General features: G+C 41.3%; 1 protein-coding gene across 1 annotated transcript; it reads right to left on the bottom strand.

Annotated features, from left to right (window-relative positions):
- Positions 1-404: 404 nt before the first annotated feature.
- On the bottom strand, positions 405-23,678 carry ccdc9b (coiled-coil domain containing 9B). Its single transcript, XM_084742372.1, has 14 exons — positions 23,415-23,678; positions 18,687-18,794; positions 18,441-18,545; positions 18,173-18,331; positions 16,880-17,023; positions 16,695-16,697; positions 8,083-8,258; positions 6,590-6,639; positions 6,414-6,464; positions 5,574-5,670; positions 4,525-4,558; positions 3,824-4,424; positions 3,438-3,520; positions 405-3,056 (listed from the first exon to the last, which is right to left on the bottom strand). Exons 1-14 carry the CDS (start codon positions 23,424-23,426, stop codon positions 3,030-3,032), a joined length of 1,650 nt encoding a protein of 549 aa, XP_084598498.1. The 5' UTR covers positions 23,427-23,678; the 3' UTR covers positions 405-3,029.

The raw sequence follows: 23,678 nt of genomic DNA, 5'->3' as shown, positions 1-23,678 counted from the left end.
TGATGTTGACTGTTAATGCTGCAATGTGCTCTACATTTCTGTCACAACTGCCCTTTCGTTTCTTTCTGAGACTCACTACTTTTTCTGAAAACATAACAACTCACCAGAGGTGGGATTCATACATATTTGTGGCATTATCATAGGTGCAGTCAGTGAGAGGCGGAGGAGGGAGAGGGTGACTGTTGCTGCAACACAACAATGTTGCTGTCATTTGGTCAGACCTGAACAAATACATGTAAATGTCTTTTTTCGGGATAAAACGCACAATAACATAACGTTTGCATTTCTCAACCAAATTTCAAAGACAAGGGCACAGAAGAGAAGAGTATTAGGGCCAGGTATCGGGGGAAAATAAGAGGAGGAAGAATTGTGTAACAGTGTGACAAAATGATTAGCAGTCATGATTTGAGAGTTTGAAATACAGAAAAACTTTATTGATGTTCTGTATGCCTCCTCTACAGTAAATTAAGCTATGTTGCACACAGATTTAAATTAGCATCTGAATAGTAAAAAGCTGGGATCACACACACTCATACACAGGCACTCACAATTATTCTTTCTTTATGAGTGTATGTGAAAACATGGAGGACAGCAGTGGACACCCAGTTGGAGCGAGACAATCACAACCACCTCTTAAATTTGACATTTATTAAGTGCTAAACAAGGACAAATGTACAACAGCTCCATGGTTGTAGGTCCTAAATTTCATTTTACTAAATCGAATCCCACAGGGAATTTTAAATATTTCAGAGGTAATCTGTACAACCTGCTTCTCAAACAGATGTTTCTTTACCATCCATTCAAATTCCATATACAATATAGAATAAGGCCCCTATTCAAAAACAGCATATTGTCGTTCTTGACCGTTTCAAACCTTGTGACTCGTTTCTTGGTTTTCCCAGTGTGCTTCTACTAGATTCCTGATGATTTCTATTTTACGTAACCACAGTTTGAAGCTGACAGGGCCCTGCAGCTCAGAGCATGTCCACTATGTTCTCTACTAAAGGTTACATAACTGTTTACTACACTGTAGCATTGACGAATGCCAAAAACGTCTTTGAGGAAAGAGTTCTTGTAAGGCTTCTCATTATAGTTGCCACTTGATACCAAAAATAAAATAATAGGCTGGCAATAAATAAAAACAATTCCATACATGTCACAGAGAAAAAACAGCTACTATAATGCTTGTGGACACTGTTTTAGAAATCATTCTAGTTAACATTCTGTTGTCCAAATGGAGAGACAAATAAATAAAATCAATACTGATACTGCACTGTTAGTACAGTACATTTAACACTACTGTGTGTTGTGATAGAAAGCATGACATAAAGGTACTCCCTCAGCCAATATGCAAGGCACAACAACTGGCTAAATTCTTAATGATGAAGCGTTTCAAAAGTATTAGTTGTCTGTCAGGATTATAAAAAAAAGAACAAATGAATAAACACTGCCAGTAGGGAACTACAGCTGAATCCCAGTGTTTTGACTGTCGGTCCCACAAGGCCAAAAGTCTCAAAAGAGACAAAGGTTGGAGACTGGTATACTCTTTAAAACCGCTTGTTCAAAAACAGCAAGAAGCATGAGCAAAATATTGTGAAAGTGATGTTTAAGTCACAAAATCAGTTTTTTAGATTTCATGTCCATTGTTTAAATTCATACAATTTCATAGCAAGTGCTTAGAAACATATTATAATAATAATAATGATAATAATAACGAGGAAGACCAGATAATTGGGATTCAGCTATAAAACTGTGGCAACACAATAACAATGTGTTAAAGGGCAAGTCTGAGATTTTCCTTCTACGATGTCACTGTTTGCTTTTCAGCACAGCAATATATTTTTATGCCAGCAATGTGGATCATGCTATTAGCTGACTGTTAGCTTAACATTAAAGGGGCATTCCAGCTATTTAGATCTTATGGATGTACTTCCATAAAGTTGGGGGACTTTGGGGAGACAGAATTAAACCAGAATTTTAATCTATAGGTATCTAGGTGAAGCAGAGATATCCTGACTTTTAGGCTGGAGTATGGGTCAAGCCTGGCCTGGGAACCAGACAAATCTGCCAAGCTCATGTTTTCATTCGTTTTGGCAGATACGCCTGTCCCCCTTTCCATTCAAACAGAATTCTGCCAGCCCTGGATTTGGTGAGGCCAATCATAACCATTTATTTAATATGGAGCGGGATCAATAGGATTGATAGAGGAGCTCCTCCAGAGCCGCTGAAGACGTTACACAACGGTTTTAACGAGCTGAGCAGCTCCGACCATGACGAGTAAACTGAGCGTGATGTGTAAAATTGATGGGAGTGCCCCTTTAAATGTTCCAAACAACACAAAACATTTATGTCAGTAGTAACATTTTAGAAACCTAACAAGGCCTTGCTCAGTGGCCAATAAGACAACAAGTCTCAAACATGCCCTTTAATAATTTATTGATTTCTGATTGGTGACAGGCCATTGACTGATGCTGGAAGCAGTTAATAAATAATATCTACTCACACAGTTTTGAGTGTAGAAACACAGACTCTACTGTAGGTCTGTCACTATTCTATCATCATATAATACAGACTTTCTTTCGCTTATTGAAAATACCTCAAAGGCAGAATCAGGCACTATTTAATTTGACTGTGGCTGAAGTTTATTCTCAAGGGCTACCTAGGTGTAACTCCTGATATGTACCTTGACATGTTCATACAAATGTAAACATTCAATGATATTGCACTCAAGCCGCATACTAACTGAATACCGTGTCAGTACACATACTTTTATACTCATAAAGTGCTTGGATGTAAAAAATATTTGAGCAGGGAAAACGTTCACCATTCCTACGTCAAATTTTTAGATGTTTGAAAACTTCCACAGGTGGGACACGCCACAGCAAAATAAACCATGGTTTTCTGTGTAAGCCATAAACAGGGTATCTCAAATGAGCTACCTGAAGCAAAATGATGCATCCAAATACAAAGAGGCAAAGGCTCTGTGTTTCTGTGATTTGGTTTCAGTATTTACATCCCAAAAATGTCAATCAAACAATCTTCCCGTGCTCTCTTGCCTGCAAAAAAGAGAAAAACATACACAAAAGGATTAGTCACAATTGACGTCTTTTCCATAATTCTCATAGCCAGTTTATTCACCTGAGGCCCAGCACTCCTCTTTTCTACATGAATGATTTAAGCAGGCAGTTATATATTATCAAGCTGTTTCAGGTGAAGAGGCATACTCTCATGAGACTATTTCTCCTGCACTCCAACAGGCCTCAGAGGTGGTGAATACACTTAAGCCGAAATTGGATATAACACAACTGCAGTGCAGATATACTGTCTGTCTCTGTCTCTCCATCCATTTAACTCATCATCCATTTGCACTTCCCTCCTCCATCAGTCCATTTACACATCTATTGATCCATCCCTCCTCTCCTCCGTCTCACACTGACCTTGTCACTGCTGGTGGAGTGTGTCGGGTGTGTTTCTCCTGACTCCAGGCTCAGGACAGACAGACCGGAGTCTATAAGTTCCTCTTTAAAAGAAAGGAAAACCAACATCAGCTTATTCATCCAGATGTACAGTCAGAAAAAGCAATTGAAGCTATACATGAGAGCAGCCATACGTCACGTCTCTGTCTTGAGAACAGCCATGCCCCCCTTTCAGTTCCCTTGGGCTCCTGATATGGCACAGTTATTTTATGGTATTGAATTGGCAAAGACCATAGAATTTACTTTTACTGCCAGTCAAATTAGAGGGAATGCTTTCACCCAAAAAGGGGTGGGAGCATGACACAAGGACAAAGTATTCAGCTGCTGTCTTCCATTGTATGTGTTACCTGTGTTTGTGTTGCTGATGTTGCACTTGGCGAGCTCTACAGGCTGGACAGAGCTCTCCTGCGGGGAGGCACAGGCTTTTTCAGGGGCAGGGGAGCTGGTTGCAGTGTGGTGGTTGCTGTCTTTTCTGGTACATTCAGTTTCAGATGCGGGCTGTGGGGCAGCAGGTGGAGCAGATGGACCACCTCCCTGATCCTGAGGATGGCCATCATCCTGCTTGGCACTTTCAAGAGGCGGCTGTGGCCCGGGCTGTTTTTTTTTAGGTGAGGAAGCTTTTAAGGAGCTCGGACTTCTTGATTCAGAGCAGACAGAGTCCTGAGAGCTTGTCGTTTGCCTTGTACGAGCCCCCTGGACGAGTTCCTCTGAGAAGCGTACTTTCTTCTCTGAGCCCCGAGGGGACGAGGCCTCTGCCTTCCCCTGAGTGGGGGTGTCCTCTCTTGGGGTAACAGCTGGCGCAGGAGCTGCAGATCCACTCACTTCCTCAGATGAGTCTGGGCTGGGTGACAGCTTCAGTTTTGAGTCCTGATCTTTCTGATCTCCTATATCAGCATCTGTGAGGGCGTCCAGTTCCTCCAAGAATTCCTCTAATGTTGTGTCAGACGTCTGGAGAATGACATGACAACAACAAATCAGGTGATTTTGCCTCTTTTGTAACAATTATCAACCAATTTATATTTACACCTACACAAATTTTGTATCTCACCTGTAGGTTCTCTCCGTCTTCATTTGCCTGCCATCTAGAAAAATAAACGGACTATTATCAAAAGCTATCCTGTCACACTGTAGTGGGTTATTAATCTCTTATGCTGCTGTCCATTACAATAAATAACTTACAGTAAATTCTACAGAGGGGCTAAAGAAAGAGTTCAGCCTTTTTGGAAATTTGATCGCTGCTCATTATATGCTTAACAGCAGTCAACAGCTGTACTGCGAGGCCTATATGATTGTAAAACATGCAGAAAGTGGACAAAGCAACTGTAAACTACATTATTAATATGGCTGCGCAAGAACAGACACTCTGCTTCTGACACGTTGATGTTATGCAGAGCCTTGACATGATATAATCGCAGTAAATTGCCCCAGTCAGTTATGTCAGTAAAGCAGCTCTGGGTAGCTTAGCTCTAGTTAGCTTTGGTCTCAGCTGTTATAGTCTCAGCAGCGTGTGTGGCAGCGCTGACTCTCACTGCACTACAGTCTGTTGCCAGCTGTGACGGCAGCATAGACTGATAAAAACAATATGTCAGGACACACCTGAATGCTGTTTTGCACTGTCCCCTGACCCTTACCTTCTTCCATCACTGACACACAGAGAGGAAATCATCTGGCACATTACACTGTCACACTGAGAGGCTGTAACGCCTCACTCCAGGTCTGTGGCCTTATGGCTTGTTGAGTTTATCAGCCATGCTTATGCAACAACAACACACCCTGAAAGCCTCCTCGCCACCCAGCACAGTGGCTCGTTTCACAACAGAGGAAAGCTGGAGGGCAAGAGATGAATGTTGTGAGACGTGAATGAGGCCTTCTGGGTTATTTAGTCAGCTGCCACGACTTCTAAATCAAGTCTCATGACAACCCAGGGAGTTTGTACATTAGGGCACAGTGCAGGAAAACAACATTATTCCCACATTCACTTCAAGTATTTCATTAGTCATAGTATGTTTTCTTGTAACGGAGACTGTGGTTAGAGACATCCGGATAGTTGAATCAACTTTAACATCCTGCTGTTGATGATGTCTAACCATTACTGACCTCCTGGCTCTTCCAGTCAGACGATCTATGCCTTTTGCTTTGCTGCTCATCACTTGTACATTTTTAGCTCCCTTGTCTTTGCCTCGCTTCTCATGACCTAGGACAGAAGAATACAGAAAGTTTGAGTCACAGCCAAATGACAATTTACACGGAAAGCCATTAAGCTGTCGGCTGAGACAACAGCATATCTTTGTTTTCTTTCTGTGTGGGCTTAAATGTCTTTGAATTTCAGGGAAAAAAACAATAATTTTCAAGCCACCCCCAACATTATCTGCCTCTCTCTTCCTGGATGAGATCCCACCAGTTTATCCAGTTTAGCGAACCCAACGTGAACAAAAATATCCTCTTTCAACATGAAAAATATGGAATTATAGCAGCAAGATATCCTGAGAATGCTGCTTCACTGAGACTTCAGAAAAATAACCAACATAGTCTCACAGCACTTTGTGAAATAGTCATGAAATTTAAACTACTACATTTGTATATGTACATACATACAAGGACATGACTTCCCTTTCATGTGACACTCAGCACAATTTTCAAACTCATGTCTTATCAACCATCATCTTCAGTTTTTGGTTAAAAGTTAATAATAATAAATCAAATCAAAGTTGAGCCAATATTTCACATTCAGACTACAATTAATTAGTAAAAGGTCTGTCCACAGGCACTTGTTAGTTTCTGACTTTTCTGACCATTTCTGACCATTTACTGAGCCTCCTCTGAAACTGTTTGGAGCCCCCCATGGCGAGGCCCACCCACCTCTTTGAAAACCTCTGCACTACATGATGATTTTAAGGTACTGAACTAATAAATAAATAATAATTAAGCGTGAGATACCTCTTGAATCACCACCTGACCTGGACTGTCCTCTTCTGGTATTTCGTCCACCTGGAATTTAAAGAAATGGGTTAAATAATAAGCAGAAAGACCAAGATAACACTGAAACACGTCATGTTATCATCATATTTTGACGTGAAAGATCTTATTCCTCATGTTCACAGCGGATGTCTCACCTCGGCTGGAAGGCCCCCAGTCTCTGTCAGGGAGGGATTTGTCTGAAAACCTAAAAGCAGAGCTTCAGTTTAGACAGGAACACAAAACAGCAGAGTCTTGGCGATGTCTCAAAATAATTCGTCACATTTTGTTCAGGTGACAAACCAGCACATCTCCTCCCCAATCAACAGGCTCCTCTGACAGTCGAGTATCATGATTGTACCTTTATTATGGCCCAAAAATTGGAGATTTTGATCCATGAGTCACACCCTTGCGTTTTGCATCCAGTGAGACCATCTAAATTGTTGAATCAGAAACACATTTCCTCTTCTATTCTTACCCAAGGGCCTTGTTTAAGCCTCACCAAATAAGGCAAGGCATTTCATCTCTTATCCCGAGCTAAAAATAGCCACTCTTCCCTTGTCTCTTTACATTTTGATGCTCCCTTAAACAGCACATTAATTTACTCTGCAGCTCGGTCACTCTTTGTACTCTACAGCCTGGTTTGTTTAAAATCTAACAACAACACTCAAAATGAATGGGCTGTATTATTTGTTCCAGTCAGTTTGTGGTCCTATCGTGTGTTTTCAAAGAGCAACTGGATGGCGATCATAAAAGTGCTCGACAAACTGCTCGTAAGCTCATTTTAAAAATCTAGGAAGCTGAAACAACAAGCTACTGTAAAATTACATTACATTGGTGTTCATATACTGATAAAATGTGCGTGAAACACAGTTTTTTAGTGATGTAATCTTTCAGTCACATCCTGTGACCTGATGAGATTCAGTCTTGTGATCATCTGGTAGGACATGCAGTCCCGATACCTCATCTAATGGATTCTTCCGCTCAGTAATCTAACTAGAAAGAAACACGCTGTTCTTCAGAGTTAGTTTGTTCATCCAGTTCTGCACTAACATGAATGAAGCTTTTCACTAACTTCACAGGTAAACTAAGAGGAAAAAAGCAACAGTTTGCTTCATATCTAATAAATCTGGTAACCTAGCACATCACATTAAAATAAAGTTGTCACATGTACACGGGAAATCTGCTTATTTCATTTCTTGCAGGGAGACAGATTAGAAGATCAATACCACTCTCATGTCTGTCTGTTAAATATGAAGCTACAGCCAGAAGATGGTTAGTTTAGCTTAGCATAAAGACTGTGAGCAGGGAGATTAGCTAAGTTGGCTTTGTCCAAAGGTAAAAAATATTTATATAGTGCAGCTAACTACATAATTTCTACTGCACAAATAACAACGTACTCTGCTTCAACAACTATCACCAAGTGGCCCTCAATAAGCCTTTTATCTCCTACTGCTCATTGGCCAATGGGGAGATGACTGAGATGAGGAAGATTAAGTTCACACAACATTTGTGGTTAGAAAATAATTAAATTGCAACAGAAAAAAGAGGGAAGAAAGTAAAATATCAAACGAAGGAACAGCTGCAAGAAATCTAAGAAATCAGCACATGGAGTGCCTGAGGAGGGCTGAGGAGTGCTAAAAAGTCTTACATGTTCTCAGTTTTGTCCATGTCCCACGCCCGTCTCCACTGGCCCTTGGCGTTTTTGTGGCGCGCCACTCGCTCCCTGTCGATTTGCTCGCGTTCTTTCTTCCACCGCAGATACTCCTCCTGCTCCTCTTTCGATGTGGGGATGTTTAAGTCTGCACTGGCCTGCAGGTTCTCAGACTCCATAGCAGACGCAAAACAGTTCAGTGTATTTTAATGCATGAAAACAAGCTCTCACAATGTATACAATTAAAAATAAAAAACATAAATGCAACACGTTTTTTGCTACTATTTTTTATGAGTTGAAGTACAAAGTGTAAGACTTCATCTGTGCATACAAAAGGTTTAATTCTCCCAATTTGAAGCACAAATGAGAAAAGTTTTTTTAAACAGGAGAAGAGATTGAGCTGATTAATCTGCAAGAATCACAATCAAAGGCAACTGACCCTGACCCTAACCAATTATTCCTCATGCCTGAACCTAACAAACCCAACCAATGAAGGCAACGAGCACTAACCAATCAGAGGCAGAGTAGGGCAGGTCATGACTTCGCCCTCCTTTGAAAGGCAAAGAAATAAAATAATAAAATAGTGAAATAGCCATAGCTCCGTGCCTAATAAGTGTCCTTTTTCAATATAAAACTTCCCATTTTTGAGTGGCCTTTTATTGCTTTTGTATCATTTATTATGGCAAAGGAGAAGTGCTCTCTAACATGGATTTTAAAAAATGAGTGGGAGAAATAAACCTTCTGTGTGCACAGAAGAAGTCTAAGATTTGACTCATGAAATATAGGAGCAAAACAAAAGTGTTGTTTTTATATTTTTGCTGAGAGTATATGTGTATCGTGATGCTGTCCACTCCTCAGTAATATGGCACTGACACTGAAATGTGACTAAATTAAACCACCGCACCACTCACGTCACATTATTATACATCTGAGGTATCACTCTACACACTAATCAGGGCAGTGATGGGAACAAGCTCAACAATAGCCTCACATAAAGCACGGGTGGTCATAAACAAGAGCAGCTTCTCATCTCTAAACAAATAATTAAACATGAACAGGGCAATATACAGATCAGTAGGATTCAAAAGACAGGAACAAACAAGGCTATTTCATTTATTCTACATTACATAAAGGCCACTCTGATTGTTGATTCATTCCAGTCGGCTCCCATCTGAGTTCAAATAGCCTTTTGTTTTTCTACCATGACGACTGGAAGGCAACACAATCAAATTCTTAGAGACAATATTCCAGGAAAAGTGCAATCAGGACCACTTCCTCAATGCTCCTCTTAACCTGTTTATTGATTAGTGTGATGCGAGAGCAGGAAGTATTGCTCGCCACTGTAATACTAAACTGAGATCTGATGCAGACTCTTTAACACATCAAAGGGGACCGAGGCTGTGTGCTCTCGTTACAAAGCACTGGAGCGAACCACAACTACAAACACTGCTGTGCTCTGAGGGAAATCATGCAAAAGACCAGCAATCTCAGAGAAAGTGCTCAGTGCTTGGTTTTTTTATACAGCGGGAGGGAGATGGTGTTACTGTCTAGAGAAAAATAAAAGTTTTGTAAGATTTCTGGGTCAAAGGGTAAGAAATCTACAGAGAGAAAAACAGCACAGTGCCGGTGATGTTTTCTCCGCAGGTGTAGACCAATCACAGCCAAGTAAACATGTTGCCTTCCTGTGTACAGTTATGAGAGAACATGGCATCTGTGCTCATCCTTCTGTTTTCCATCTCCTCTCCCCTCGTTTTCCTCTGGGCCCCCAGAGGATGTCAGGGCCACAAGGGATGGAGATTCTCACATGTTCCAACAGGCCATGTTCTGCTGCCACCCCAGCCGCCCTGCTAATTAGCACTTTTCAATTTCTCGCCTCCACAGGGCCTCGCAGGAGGTTGTCAGGGGCAGAGGCAGGTGGAGTGGACAAGGCCAGCAAGTGCTGAGAGAGAGCAGGACTTTGCCTCAGACTGCGTATGCACACAGTAAAGGGATAGTTCAGATTATTTGATGTAGGGTTGTATGAGATGATGTACATTAGCAACAGGCCTCCAGTCTGTAGAAGCAGTGAGGAGAACCAGCACAGAAGCCAAGCAATGAACTGTTACAGACAGGGTCAGCAGCAAAAGGTGTTTTAGGCACCTAAAAAAGGCACGCCTAAAAAAATACTACCAGTTTACATGCACACTATATTTAAAATAGTTTTACTTCTACAGAGCAGCCTTTTCTGACGAGAAGTAATATATGCCAAATATCACTCTCTTCAGATCAACCAAGCCCCATAGGCCAAAACCAGTAATTTTACATCAAAGAGCACAGGAGTTGCTGGTCTATCACTGCTTCAATCTGTTAATGTGTTTGTGTTATTGTGTGACTGATGAATCTGTTTCTTTTGAAACACTGGAGTCACATAATAACACAAACATCTAGCTAATATCGTGGTGGTTTCCCATCAGCAAGTTAAAGCTGTGAAAATTTCTAAAAATAGCATACAATTGAAATGATGTTAATTTTTTGGGTGGATTTTTTTTAAAAGTGGCTAAAACTACATTTTGCTCCCTGTCCTGTCCATATTGCTTAGCTTCACTGATTATGGATAAGTATCTCATATAGCCCCACTACAAATAATCCAAATTTTTCCTTTACAGATTGTTAAATGGTGAATAAGGATGGTCATGCTCTTATTCTGGACTGCTGAGCTGCTCCTTCTTCTTCTCCTCCAAACCTGAACTGGTTTAAGCCTGAAAATGCCAGCAGAGCTTTACAGTACATTTGTTAACCAAAACAGCTAACAAAGCCAAGGGCTGTCTGACCTTCTCCCCTCTCAAAAAAACCAACTCAGCATGGTATTTCCTCGAGCTCTACTCGCACTGCTCAGTCTGCAAAGCATGAAAGCTACAGAGAGGCATGAACAGCATCACTTGTCATGCGGCATATTCGGCAGGCCTTTGAAGCCCATCCTCCCCTGCCTCTCCAGTTAGCCTGTTTATCACACGCCTGATCTGTGAGACAGCTCTGAGCTACTCCAGCAATGTTAACACGTGAGACAGCAGGAGGCAGATGGGGACAAACGCTAGAAAAGAAGGGTGTGCATGGCAACGTGTTGTGGCTGTCTGCATGTGAATGTTTGTGACGAGGGTAGAGGGCGTATTTACATTTACTGTGATTATGTCTGCTCACATAGTGGAGCTGCCATATGGAAACCTTGTATGTCACATTCGTTTTCATTTCAATGAATCATGTGATCTTTGTGAACTGGAAATGAATCCCGTTGGTATGAGTTTCCTCAAATCACGTTTAAGAAATCGTGACAATATGCATGATAATGTCTCTGGAAATTTGGACTGAAACAGTAAAACCACAACCACAAAAATCTGGGTGAAATTAAATGTTGATAACTATTATAAAACCTAGAAAAAGCAGCTGTTTAACCCATTTCTCAAGACTGACAGATCATGTTTTGATTGACATCTCGCTCAAGAGTGCCAGCACAGAAGCTAAGCAACGTACTTCTGTGGACTGGACAGAGTCAGAAGGAAAATGTTTATCACTAATCAAAAAAATATTTTCACTGCATTACTTTAATGTAAGACAGCCTTTTCTGGTAGTGAATTGAACCTACCATCTATGCTCTCTTCAAATCCACCAGACCTCTTCGACAAAAACAATACATTTACTCAGCAGGAGACAGGAGTTGCTGGACTATAGCTTCTTCGATCAACATGGAGCTGATTTTTATGAATAAATAGGTACGTGCAACAACATTTGTTCAAATCTTCATAGTTACTTAAAGGGGAAATCTACAATATATTTACTGTACTAAATCATAAAATTACCATGATATGTCAACAGAGAAGTAGGAAATATGCTAAGTTGAAATATTCACTCCTCCAACAACGACGCTACAGCCAGCATGTTCTCCTTTGAAGTTTCCATGCCTAGCTGGAACAACTGTTTTTTGTTTTGCCTGTTTCACTTTTATCAGAGGTAAAATTAGTGCTGAATGTTTGCCAAATCAAGAATTACATCACCATACAATTAACAGTTATAAACAGCTAATCAGCTTACAGTGTAGGACTCATCAGTGCTTGTTATTGTCAAATTACAATGCTTGTCAAATTGTGATTAATGTGCCTTAAGTGTCTTTTGTACATGGACTGTATATGACCTCACTTGAAAAACAAAAATAAAATATTATTGTATTTTATGCCTTCTTTGTATTATTTGTGTTGTTGTATCCATTCCTTCTATCATCTGTGTTGAGGCCTCAACTGGAAAATGTTCTATATAAATAAACTGACTTGACTTAAAATGTTATGTGTGTTTACGTAGGTTTGTTTTTGTGGTACCTGGCACTGCTCTGAAAGCCTGTGATGCTCCTCAGCGTGCTTCTGCCCTTGTTTAACCTCCTCCTGTCAGAGAGGAGAGACAAGAAATAAAAGCAAGATGAGCATAACAACAATAAGGGTGACACAGCAACTTGTCGCCAGCCAATTAAACACGGTTGTAAAGAGTCACATTACTGCTGCCACAGACAGTGAAATCAAATCAAGTGAGAGCGCAGACATTAAGATTTAGAGGCCTACACTGCCCTCATGTGGACTAATGCTGCTACAGTGTAATTTGGCACTTGGTGGATCAGTTTTAAATGTCCCCTCTGCGATGAGGTCATCGGTCTGCAGGTGGTTGAACTCCTTCAGTGGTTTGGAAAATGAAACTCATCTCACTGCAGGTAGAGAATTGTGTGAGTTTTGGGTCTAGTGTGTTTCTGACCGCTCCGGTGAACAGAGTGGATGAGTCATGCTGCCATTAACAGCAACACTTGCACATACAGCCGAGGGGAGTAAGACAATAAATGCTGGACAGAGTGGTCTAGTCTGTGCACCTGCAGACAATGACACTCACACATATGGCTCTACAATCAGTCGAAATATCAGTGAAATTGCAATAGGGTCAAGTGCATTATCCAATATTCTTTGATAAAGGAAAAATATGTGACAAAATAGCATTATAATAAAGTTTTTAGTGCTGCATAGATTTCCTGGCCTACAAATTGTGTTCTCCAGACGTAAGAAAACATGTTTGTTTGGTTTAGACCCCCACAAATGTCACATCATCTTGTTTTTAAGTGAAAATGATAAGTACCACTAAATGTGAATAATGTCCCATTATCTGTCAAAGTAATGACAATATGATTTTTTTTGGTTGCTCTTTATTTTACAGGTACACACGGTGCAACAAGGTGCACTTTGTATCAAATTTGAGAAAACTAGAAATAATATCTTCTTTATTAAACACTAAACAAAAATAACTATACCCTAATTAGATATCATACGCCCAAAACAGAACTGTACTGCGTGTTATTTCCCACTGTTAGACCCCTTTTAGACTTTCTTAGAAGGTAATTAGAGACACATTGCCTCTATAATTTGTATCTTTACTTAGCAGATCTGCTTCACATGTTGTTTTTAAATGAGAGCGTACCAGATATTTTTTTTGTTTTTAGATTACAGTACAGTTCAGTTGTACTGTGGTCCAAATTTCCCTCTAAAAAAGTCTAATAAGGATCTAACAGTTGGAAATAATACCCTTTATTTTGGAGTACAGTACAGAAATCTGTCCTAATTACCCCCTACAAAACTCTAATAAGGATCAAATAAAGGCTCTAATATTGTCTAATAAAGAATATTTTTTCTAGTTTTTATCTAATTTGATACAAAGTACAGCTTGTTATGTCTTATTACTGTACTGTAAAATAAAGTGTGACCATTGCTTTTTACCATATCATGAAGCCCTGCCCACATACACACTCTCCGACCCATACAGGCTTATACTCAAACACAAAAGACCCCTGACTACCTTGTTTCTTTTCTTCGTTCTCCTCTCACTCCTTCCTCCTCTCCCTCTCTGACCCTTTCCTGGCACCTTGCCAGGCCCGTCTCTTTGGCAGCATAATGAGCCTTTTCAGAGTGAGGAGGCAGTCGAATGTTAATTAGATCAAATCAGCCCTTTCAGGGTGGTGGGAATGGGGAAACAATTGTGCCAGAGGAGAGCAGACCACTTAAGGTTCCAGAGGGGAGAAACGGAGGCTGGAAACAGATGGTGGGCTGCCAGGAGTATCTCCCCTTCTCGTCTCCCCCCCTGGTTTTTCCTCTTTCCCTCACTCCACATTTCCTTTCTCCTGTCTGTCTGAGTGTGAACTGACAGTCTAGTCATGCTGCACTTCCAGGCATTACAATCTGCCTGGGACGCTGCCAAATAACCACACCCCCCTCTCAGAGAGTCATTATTTATGTCCAACACAGGCTCACACTCATTAGAAAAATATTTCAGAGGCAGCAATGTGCAGGTTAGCATGCATCTTTACAAATATTTTTCTAACACTTTCCAGATAGATCCATGACATTTTCTGCTCCCATCAGCACCCTTCCACAGTGTTTTCCCCACTGCTCTCATGAACTACACTAAATGATACTGGTTATGTAAACAGCGGTGAGCACATGGAAACCAGGTCTCTGGGATTCACAGATGAGTGGTGCACTGACTGGAGCGCTGGCGACTGTTCAAGTGCTGATTCAGTCCACATGATAAATAAAGGGGGACAGAGCAAACGGGCCAGAAATAAAGGCAAGAGAACAGCGTGTTCAGCCCATAGATTTAGTGCACATTAACTCAGACAGGCCAGTGAGCAGCAGCAGTCAGCGTATCAGCCAATCAGGGGCAGATGTATACATATACATATTTAGAAAGAGGCTCTGCTCCCCTCCTACAGACAGAGTGTGTCTGTGTTTACAGTGGTGAGGATCAGCTGTCTGTGCTGCGCCGTAGCTTATTGATTGAGCAGCTTGTGTGTGTGTCAATCTGTGATTACGTAGATGTGTGGCTGAGTGTGTGTCATGCTTCAGACTGAGGCAGAGCAGCTGTTTCAGAGTTTCTGCATACCCGTGGGGCCTAAGGTCAGTGACAGTGTGGCATTTCACAGCCCAGCCAAGGGTACTGCATGTGCACATGTGTCTCTGCCGATCTGCGTTAAACACGCCATCTGAGACCAACACTGTATAGTAAAGCTACTGATGTTAAATATAGTATCCCTCATCTCATAGCATTGATAACGATGCCTTTTGTTGAGAGAGCTATTAAAGCATCTATCATGTTCCTAGAGGGATGCAAACTTCACAGCCTGTTCCTCATGCCCAAAGGCACCTACATCCAGAGGTTGAATGATTTTTCTTTGGCTAAAAATACAGCAGAGGCTCCTCAGAGGGAGACAATAAAATAAAAAATCACCAGGCCTGAGTGGGATTACACAAAAAGGTTTAAACATCCAGGCCTTTTGTAGATTCTCTGTTTGTAAAAGTGGAGACAGACAACTTTTCAACTCCCCCTCCTCCAGCCAGTTTCCAAGATGTATTATTGTTTGTGCCATTTATGCCACTGGATTGCTTTCTTGTTTCCTCTGAGCCTAGCTCTGTGGAGACATGATTAATACCACACTGGAAATAAGGAGGACTGACCACTCAAAGTCGAAAAATTTGAATCACCGGATTCCTGAAATCAAGCTGTCTTGTTTTTTTGTCAATCAATGCACATTCTAATAACAGGATAAACCAGATAGAAGCTTACAAAAATACACAGGGATAACATTTCAATGATAAATAGAAATATATAAATAGAAAATATATTTCTTTGTTAGCTGGTGCACTTCTTAAATCCATGTGACAACATACACTGGTGGCTAGTGTTTAACTGATTACGGAAAGTTAAACAAGTGGTTTCTACTCTTGTTTTTCAGCTGTGCCACTGTACGCAGAGCAATGCATCAGCATGGCAGGCAGTAAACTTTACAAATCACCACAAACCACAAAACTAACTTTGATGGATGGAAGAGTGACATACTGCAGCAGCCACTTCTTCCCCGGTGCACCATGGAGCATGCAGCGTAAGTGACATGTTGCAATGGCTCACAGCACCACCAGCAACCCAGGAGAAACATTCTGCAGTGTGCTGGGATTTTAGGTTTAAACTATCAGCAGGAGAACAGACACTTTTACTTTCTCAGACTGTGTCACAGTTGATTACTACATGATTTTAAAAGCAAAATACATTAATGTAGGCTCAGCTAGGGCTATCACAGCATCAGATTTTCAGGCCTAAGGAACGCACAATAACAATACTGTCTACATCTATAGACAAAGCTTTTTTTTAGCTTTGTTTCCTTTTTGGCAAATGAGTATAGGGAGATGGATAGAGAACCTGTTACCGTAACTGTACAAAAAGTGCAATTACATTTAATAGATTGTGAAAAGACAAAGCGAGAGTGGAAAGAAACAGAATGATTTAAGAGCAGACAGTATGAGGCGCTGGATTATGTCATATTATCACCCAATATTCTTATATGTGCCTTATTAACATATCAGTTTTTAACTTTTTAAATATCATGGTTATTGTCAGTACTCTCGCACTGAGCAATCAACATTTACATCAAAATGATAACTTTTTGTATTCCCAGTTTTCCCAGATTTGCTTCTATAGAAAATTCACTCAGCCAACAGCTCTATTAGCAGGCCTCGGCTCCATTAATCCCACACCAGTCAGTTTTAGCCCCAGTCCACCTCCTGTCCACAAACCATTGTGATCCAACACTGGATGGGTGTGTCCAGCCGACATGTCTGACATCTATGTAAAACACGTCGGTGCAGCACAAGAGAATGAAAAAAAAAGAGGGGGGGTGGTGAGAGTGGGAACAGACTGGAGGGTGTGTATGATCACTGGAGTGCTCAGAGCGTCTGATTCAGACCTGTGTTGCTGCGTCTCTCTTGATCATGTGCTGCTTCCCTTTCCCCACTGACTCCACGCGCTTCCCCTGCCCGTCATCAGTAGGGCTCTTGACGTCCGGAAAGCCCAGCCTCTTCTCTGGCCTCTCACTCACCACCCTCTTACCCTGAAGAGACAGTTACTCATATTAGACTATCATAACTGAAGCAATGTGTAGTGTAGTAAAAGTGCCCGTCCTCATTGTGCAAGACAGTATTAGGGCCAGGCATTAAGGAAAGAAATAAATGAAGTCAAAATGTGACTACTAAAGTTGAAATACCACTTTCCAACATTTTCTCAACATTTCAACTTTATTCTCAAAATGCAAAATAAAATAAAATCTTTCTCCTCTCATTTTTTTTTCTCATGTCTGGCTTGATTATTCTTCCATATCGTCCCATTCAAATTGTTCACAAGAATAATAAATTTGAGGGTACAGATCACCAGTTTGTAATACAAATTTTAACAGTAATCCATGTGCACAGATCAAAATATTTACTGCTGACACCTGCTGACTTCTGTACCGACCTAAGCTTTTATCCTGCAGCTTTCTAATTTAAACAAGATTAGGCTACATATTGTGTCTCACACAGCTGCACATTTTTAGCCATGCTCATACCGTATCTATTTGGGTATCTATGCCGTTCTGTCAGTCAGCCCACCACACTTCAGTCCACCAGAATCAAATATCTCATCAGTCATCGGATGCATTGCCATGAAATGTAGTACAGATATCAACAGTGCCCAGAGAATGTACCCTAATGACCTCAGACTCCTCCTGTAGTGCCACCATCACACTGACACTTTATGACCAAATACCCGCTTAACTAACTCCTTAGAATCTGAAAAAGGTTCATCCCCCACTAAAGAAAGTTGCTGACAGCATTCAGTTAAACAGGCTTAAATTAAAAACTGGCACAGACTAAGGGTTTGTTTTCTAACAGTGCTGTCAAAGCTTCTGAGTCTTTTTAAAAGTTCATATTATATCATATTCATAATATTTTCAATTCAGTATCGTCAGGTTTTGTATATGCATCCGTCCCTGGAATAAAGTCTACGCTGCATATCCATCTTTCTTAAGTACCCTTGGGTTTGTTAGTTATACTTGTTTTCTACTTCAAACTTTGGCTGCATGCCTATTACATTGCTTTCAGTGTGCTTATTTAAATAGCAGACTGCTTTTGAATTAGTCTTTCATTTATTACAGTAAACTTACAGGGGCTCCTATAGTTTCCCTTGTCACTTGGAGTGGAAATTGACACTGCAGTGTATTTACCTTTTTGCCAGCCATGGTGACCATCAGCTGCTTCCTGTGGCCTCGGCCAGCACCCTGTGGAGGGCCTTCTTCCCCCCTGTCGGGCCCGGCCTCCGGCTGTCCTTTCCCTGCCGGTGAACCGCAGCTAAATGGTTTCGTCACCACCACACGATTGTCCTGCTGATCAGAGACATGAACATGTCATAAAATACTCAGTATTAGGTTTGTAGCATCTTGCCCTAATGATCAAATTGTGACTACAAGCTGTCAGTGTCACTGAAAAACTCACGCTGGTGGACTTGCTGACTGTGATGGTGAGATCATCAGCTTTGCCTTTGCGGCTCTGCAGTGCCATTCCTTCCTCTTCTGCCCTTTTCCTGTCCTCCTCCACCTCCTAAATGCAACTCAATGAAGAGAACAATCTAATCAGGAAGCCTGAAAGAGCTGCAGGCTTTCACAGAAAAGAAACATGACCCAGACTGCATTTCTGATGATGAATTTTCAGTCTTCTCTGACTGCAAGTGCTTGTCCTTACCTTGTACCTCTTCATGAGAGCTTCATTCTTCCTGCGGAGAGCCTCGATCTTCTTGTCCAGCTCCAGGTCCCTCTCATGATCCCTTTTGGGCATCATGTCACTGGGGGTCTGAGAAGAGACACATCAGATCATTTATATGATAAAATTTCAAAATGAGGTCTACTGTGAGCAATGTCATGTCACGCTCATGTGAGGAATGAGTTTTTTCCTTACTTTGTGAAATATAATTTTTTTTTCTTCAATCTTTTACTTTCATTTAATAAATGAAGCCAAGTTTTCAAAAGATAAATGTTGTCTGAACACAAGCAGCTGTACGAGACCTTTCCCTACATAAAAATGTAGAACGGGCTGAAGAATAATAACACAATCTACAAATCTGAACAGACATTTTATGCCAGCTTACTGTACATTAGGGTTTTGAATACTTGTTGCAATGGACACATGTAGATCTGTACTAAGATGAATTTGATGTTTGGCAGGTACCGTATTTCCATATGTACTTTATCTTTATTCAGCTATTAAATTGATAAGGGGCCATCATAAAATATCAATATCAAACTTTTAAAACAATTCACTTATGAATAGAGTAGAAACTAAAAAAGAGATGACTGACTGATCACTAATGGATGGAAAATCAAACTGAAAACGTCCTCGTGTAAATTGACTTGCTTGTAACTAAATAGCATTTTATGTGTGACAGATTATTTGAACTGCTTTTTAAATCAGTGGTTCCCAACAATGAGTACTTTTACCTCTGGTTATTTCTGCACTACCAGGGGGTATGTGGCGGGATTTTCAAGTAGCTCAACTAATTCGGAAAAAAAACTGAATAAATTATTTGGTTAAAGTAAATGCATCCAGATATTAAGTCAGCTACAACGATGTATTTAAGTATTACTTATTAGTATTCCTTTCAATTAAGAGTGCATGAAAACTAGTTAGGAAGCAGGGAGAGGAGATAAGGTAGTTAGCTAAAAGTAAAAAAAACAGTTGAAAAAATTAGCTAATAGTAATACTAAAACTGTTGAAAAAGACCACTAAAATAAAAGATAAATGGTTGTAACATCCAGCATTTTTCACTCCTTGTGGTTGTAATATGAATGCAAACATGAAAAACCAAATACTGACAGTTCAACTGTATGAAAATATAATAGTAACATCCACAAGTAAATCCATTTTATATGACTAATACTTGAAATAAATAAAAATGAACACATTTTGAACATGGTGATGTTGATGAAGGGGGACTGGACTTCATCTTACAAAAAAGTTTGGGAACCACTGCTCTTAAATCAAACTCATTGTACATTTCTGGACCATGCTGGACAATTCCAGCCTGTGTGGACATTTGTGACACCAGAGCTATGGACACTGGGAAACAGAATATCTGGGCACGCATTATTTGATACTCTGGCAATCTCCTTTTATTTTCAGGGACGTTTTTTTTTTTTCTCAAACTGTGCCTGTGTGCCCATACCACTGCATGTGCTGCGATAACACACAACACTAACACATCCTCACACCCGCCACAGATGGAGCATTCATTACGAAGCTCAGTTACACAGCAAGAATGCATATGCAGAGAATCCGAAACGTCCCAATGTGGTCAGCAGGGCAGGCCTGCCCACACGACAGGAGCGCCCCTACCAAAAATCTCAATGTGCTCTCATGGAAGAGCAGCTAGGTGTGTTAACGCGTCCCTTTCAAGAAACTCTGTCTTTAAGTTGCTGTACAGCCTGTAAACATGTGCAAAAGAGCTGCTGAGCTGGAAGGAATGTGCACAAATATTCAAAACAGGCAAAAGAATGATAATGAGGAGGCATTAACCATGTCCAACAGAGATCTCATTTCATTTAACCTGCAGTAACTTAATGTTCCCTCTCCAGTCTGGTCTGTGTAGCCTTTCTTAGTGGAAAAAGACTCTATCTGACTGTAGAGCTAACTTAAGGGTACGCATCTCAGAGGAGAAGCTCTCTGCACCTCGAGGGTTAGGAAGGAGAGCAGAGGAGTGTATGACACTTTCTTTAGAGAACAAGGTCAGGATCAGGTCAAGTGCGTGACATGACAGAGATGCCATGAAAGAAGAAGCTGTAATAAAACCACTATACTGTACAACCTGTGTTGAAGAATTAGTTTGGAGGACACTAGTCACTAACTTTCTTGGTGAGAGTTAGAAGAGAAGATTGATATCAATCTCATATCAGTGGGTTATTGTGCTTAGATTAGCATGTAGAAATAGTCAACTATTAAATGAATCTCCAATTATTCTGTTAATCAACTAAGCAGTTTGAGTAATTAAGAAAATCTCTGTTTTCAGCTTCTTAAGGGTGAATATTTTCTGCTTTCTTTACTACTCTATAACATTAACCTGAATATCTTTGGGTTGTGGACAAGGCAAGACATTTGAGGACGTCATCTTGTGCTTTGACAAATAGTGATCAACATTTTTTTTTTATTTTATGGACGAAACAACTGATTGATCAGTTGAGAAAATAAGTACATCATTTAGCAAGCTGCTGGCTGTAATTTCATATTCAACATACAGTCGTGAGAGTGGTATTAGACTGTCTTATCGAACTCTCAGCAAGAAAGCAATTAAGTGTTTTTCCCAAAGTGTTAAATTCATTGACATACATTATAGAACAATGGACAACATGTCACTTCCCAAAACTAAAGCCAAAGCATCTTGATCGCCCACTGGTGGCTGGCTGCAGTATTGGCCATAAATCCCGCCTTCTCCATATTAAAAGAAGGGGCCAACATAAAACATCAAAGTAAACGTCAAATAAATTTTTCCCAGAGATGGTTTCTGTTGTTTCAGGTAGTTCTTATCATACAGATGTGTGTTAAATTCTGATAAGTTTGATTTTAATTTGTTATTAAGAGGCTCTAAACACATCATGACTGCCAGCTAAGGCCTACTTGGAATGGAGTCGGCCAGGTGTATGAGCAGGCTCCCAATATCGCAGCTCCGACCCAGATCACTAAAGTGCAGTCTCTGACTCTGAATGTCACAAGCACAAGATAACAGCACCCGTATCCCATCTTAATTTTTGTTCAGTGGAGATTATTTACAGTCAGGTTGAACTATTTCTTTAAATTGGTACGTCACTGTATAAGAGATGCTAGCATGAGGACTGATCACAAGGCAGCTCCTGCCTCAGATAAAATGTATCATACTGTTTCAAAGACACATGCTGCAGGCGATGAGATTATATTGAAAGTGAAAAAAATTTCATTTCTACTCTCGAGCAAGCTGCTCACTTGTGCTCAGCTTGTAGTTGAAGGTTGGAGATGATGCCAAAAAAGGTTTTAACAGTAATAATTCTCTGGTATTTATAACAGAAGGTAATGTGATAGACATATGTGCCAAAACTTTGAACAGATGGGATTAGAGTTATGAGTTTATGGCTGTTTCATCCCTGCATCTGTTGAGCCATCACCTGAGGGGTGCATTTCTCTTCAAATTGTCCCAAAGACTTGATTCAATACACAAACAGCGGTACTCGGATAATACTCAATGAACGGCAATGATTGTCAAAAGCAGGAGCTCTCGGCTCAATCAGCTGAAGTGTTTCCCACTTTGAATCGAAGCTGGCATCATCCATTGTTGTTCACAGCCAAGGAGAGGCGACAACAACACCGTCAAATAAAAAAGTTGCCACCACTGCTTGTTGAAAATTGGAACAAACAATTTATTTTTAAGAACCGCGTTGTCCACTGCACTCTGTATGAATTATTCTGTGGGGTCAAACCTTCTTGACAGAGACAGGAAGTAGACATGCCAAACAAAGTGAGTCAGTCATTCTCCACTGTTGCCCCAGTGACGACGAGAGAGTCAAGGCTGCTTATATGTGATATTGCTAGCAGAGAATGATGACTCACGGCTGGCGAGCGCACAAAGACCATCACATTGGGACTGCAAGGAATTCTTTTTCATGCTTTTTTCCATCGCTGTTAACGCCTGCAAAGCCTGGCTGCCTCTGGGATGTTGTTGAACAGTTTGAGACGCTTTTTAGATCGGACCTTTTTTTAAATGCAAGGTGTAAGGACAGACTTTGAGTAAAATAACAAAAGCTGCACACACTGAAAGCAGTTGTGTCAAACCTGCAAAGACACAGTGAGCTTGAGAAAAGTTGTAACTCACTCAGAGAGGCAGCTGGCTGGAAAGTGGCTACCTCACAGCTTCTAGTTGTCAGGGTATCCAAACACAACAGACCATGAGGACATACCACCAAGAATAGGCGCAAGGGAGAGACACGCTGCTGACTCCGAATCTCAGCAAGGCCAATGGCGGAGAATGAAGTGAACACTGGCATCCACGAACCAAAGGAGGGCTACAGCACCCCTCTGGGTTCGGCCCGGCCGGTTGTGTGATTGTGCAGCAGCAGCAAGGCTAAAGTGCACACATACATACACACACAAAACACAGAGACGTTGTGGGTCTGCCAGCGGACGGCACCCATGCCCGGACAGGCAAGCAGGCAGGCAGGCAGGAAGGCGGAGGGGAGGAGGGGGCCCTGCAGTGAGAGAGCTGCCAAGGCTTCCTCCCTGCCCAACGTTCCTGCCACCTACAGGAGCTCCAACAGGGGAGAGAAAGATCCAGAGACACTGAAGCTGAAACGCTGCCTGTAGCCTCAGCTAAATCTGCGACAGAGCAGGAGAGGAAGAGAGAGAGAGAGAGCTGGATAGTGTGGGATGAGAAGAGAGGAGAGAGAAAGCACTCACGGGTCTTTCCATGTCAGCGGTGAGAGCTGGGCTGGGTCCAGGCGCGAGGCAGCCGAGACGGCAGAGAGGGCTGCCTGGAGTCGACGATCATGCCTCGATTACAATGAGCCAAGTTGGGCAAGCAGCCAAGACGTCTAACAAATGCACAGAGCTCCGCTGTTAACGGATTTCACAGCACCCATCCGCTTGTCCTCTCCCTCTCTCTCCCTCTCTCCAACCCTCCCACCCTTCTGCACATATGCTCTCTCACTCCCTCTCGTCCTC

The sequence above is a fragment of the Lutjanus erythropterus genome, chromosome 18 (assembly GCF_056507025.1).
Source record: "Lutjanus erythropterus isolate fLutEry1 chromosome 18, fLutEry1.hap2, whole genome shotgun sequence".
In the NCBI taxonomy this organism is placed as follows: Eukaryota; Metazoa; Chordata; class Actinopteri; order Lutjaniformes; family Lutjanidae; genus Lutjanus; species Lutjanus erythropterus.
Note: the sequence above shows the minus strand (reverse complement) of the source record. Positions and strands in the feature narration are given on the sequence as shown.

What these genes read in the sequence shown, in the direction of transcription:
- ccdc9b (XM_084742372.1), bottom strand. An exon ending in CAGTCAGCAAGTCCACCAGC is followed by an intron (nt 18,332 to 18,440) that starts GTGAGTTTTTCA and finishes GTCTCTGATCAG; the next exon opens with CAGGACAATCGTGTGGTGGT. An exon ending in ATGGACAAAACTGAGAACAT is followed by an intron (nt 6,640 to 8,082) that starts GTAAGACTTTTT and finishes CTCTGCTTTTAG; the next exon opens with GTTTTCAGACAAATCCCTCC.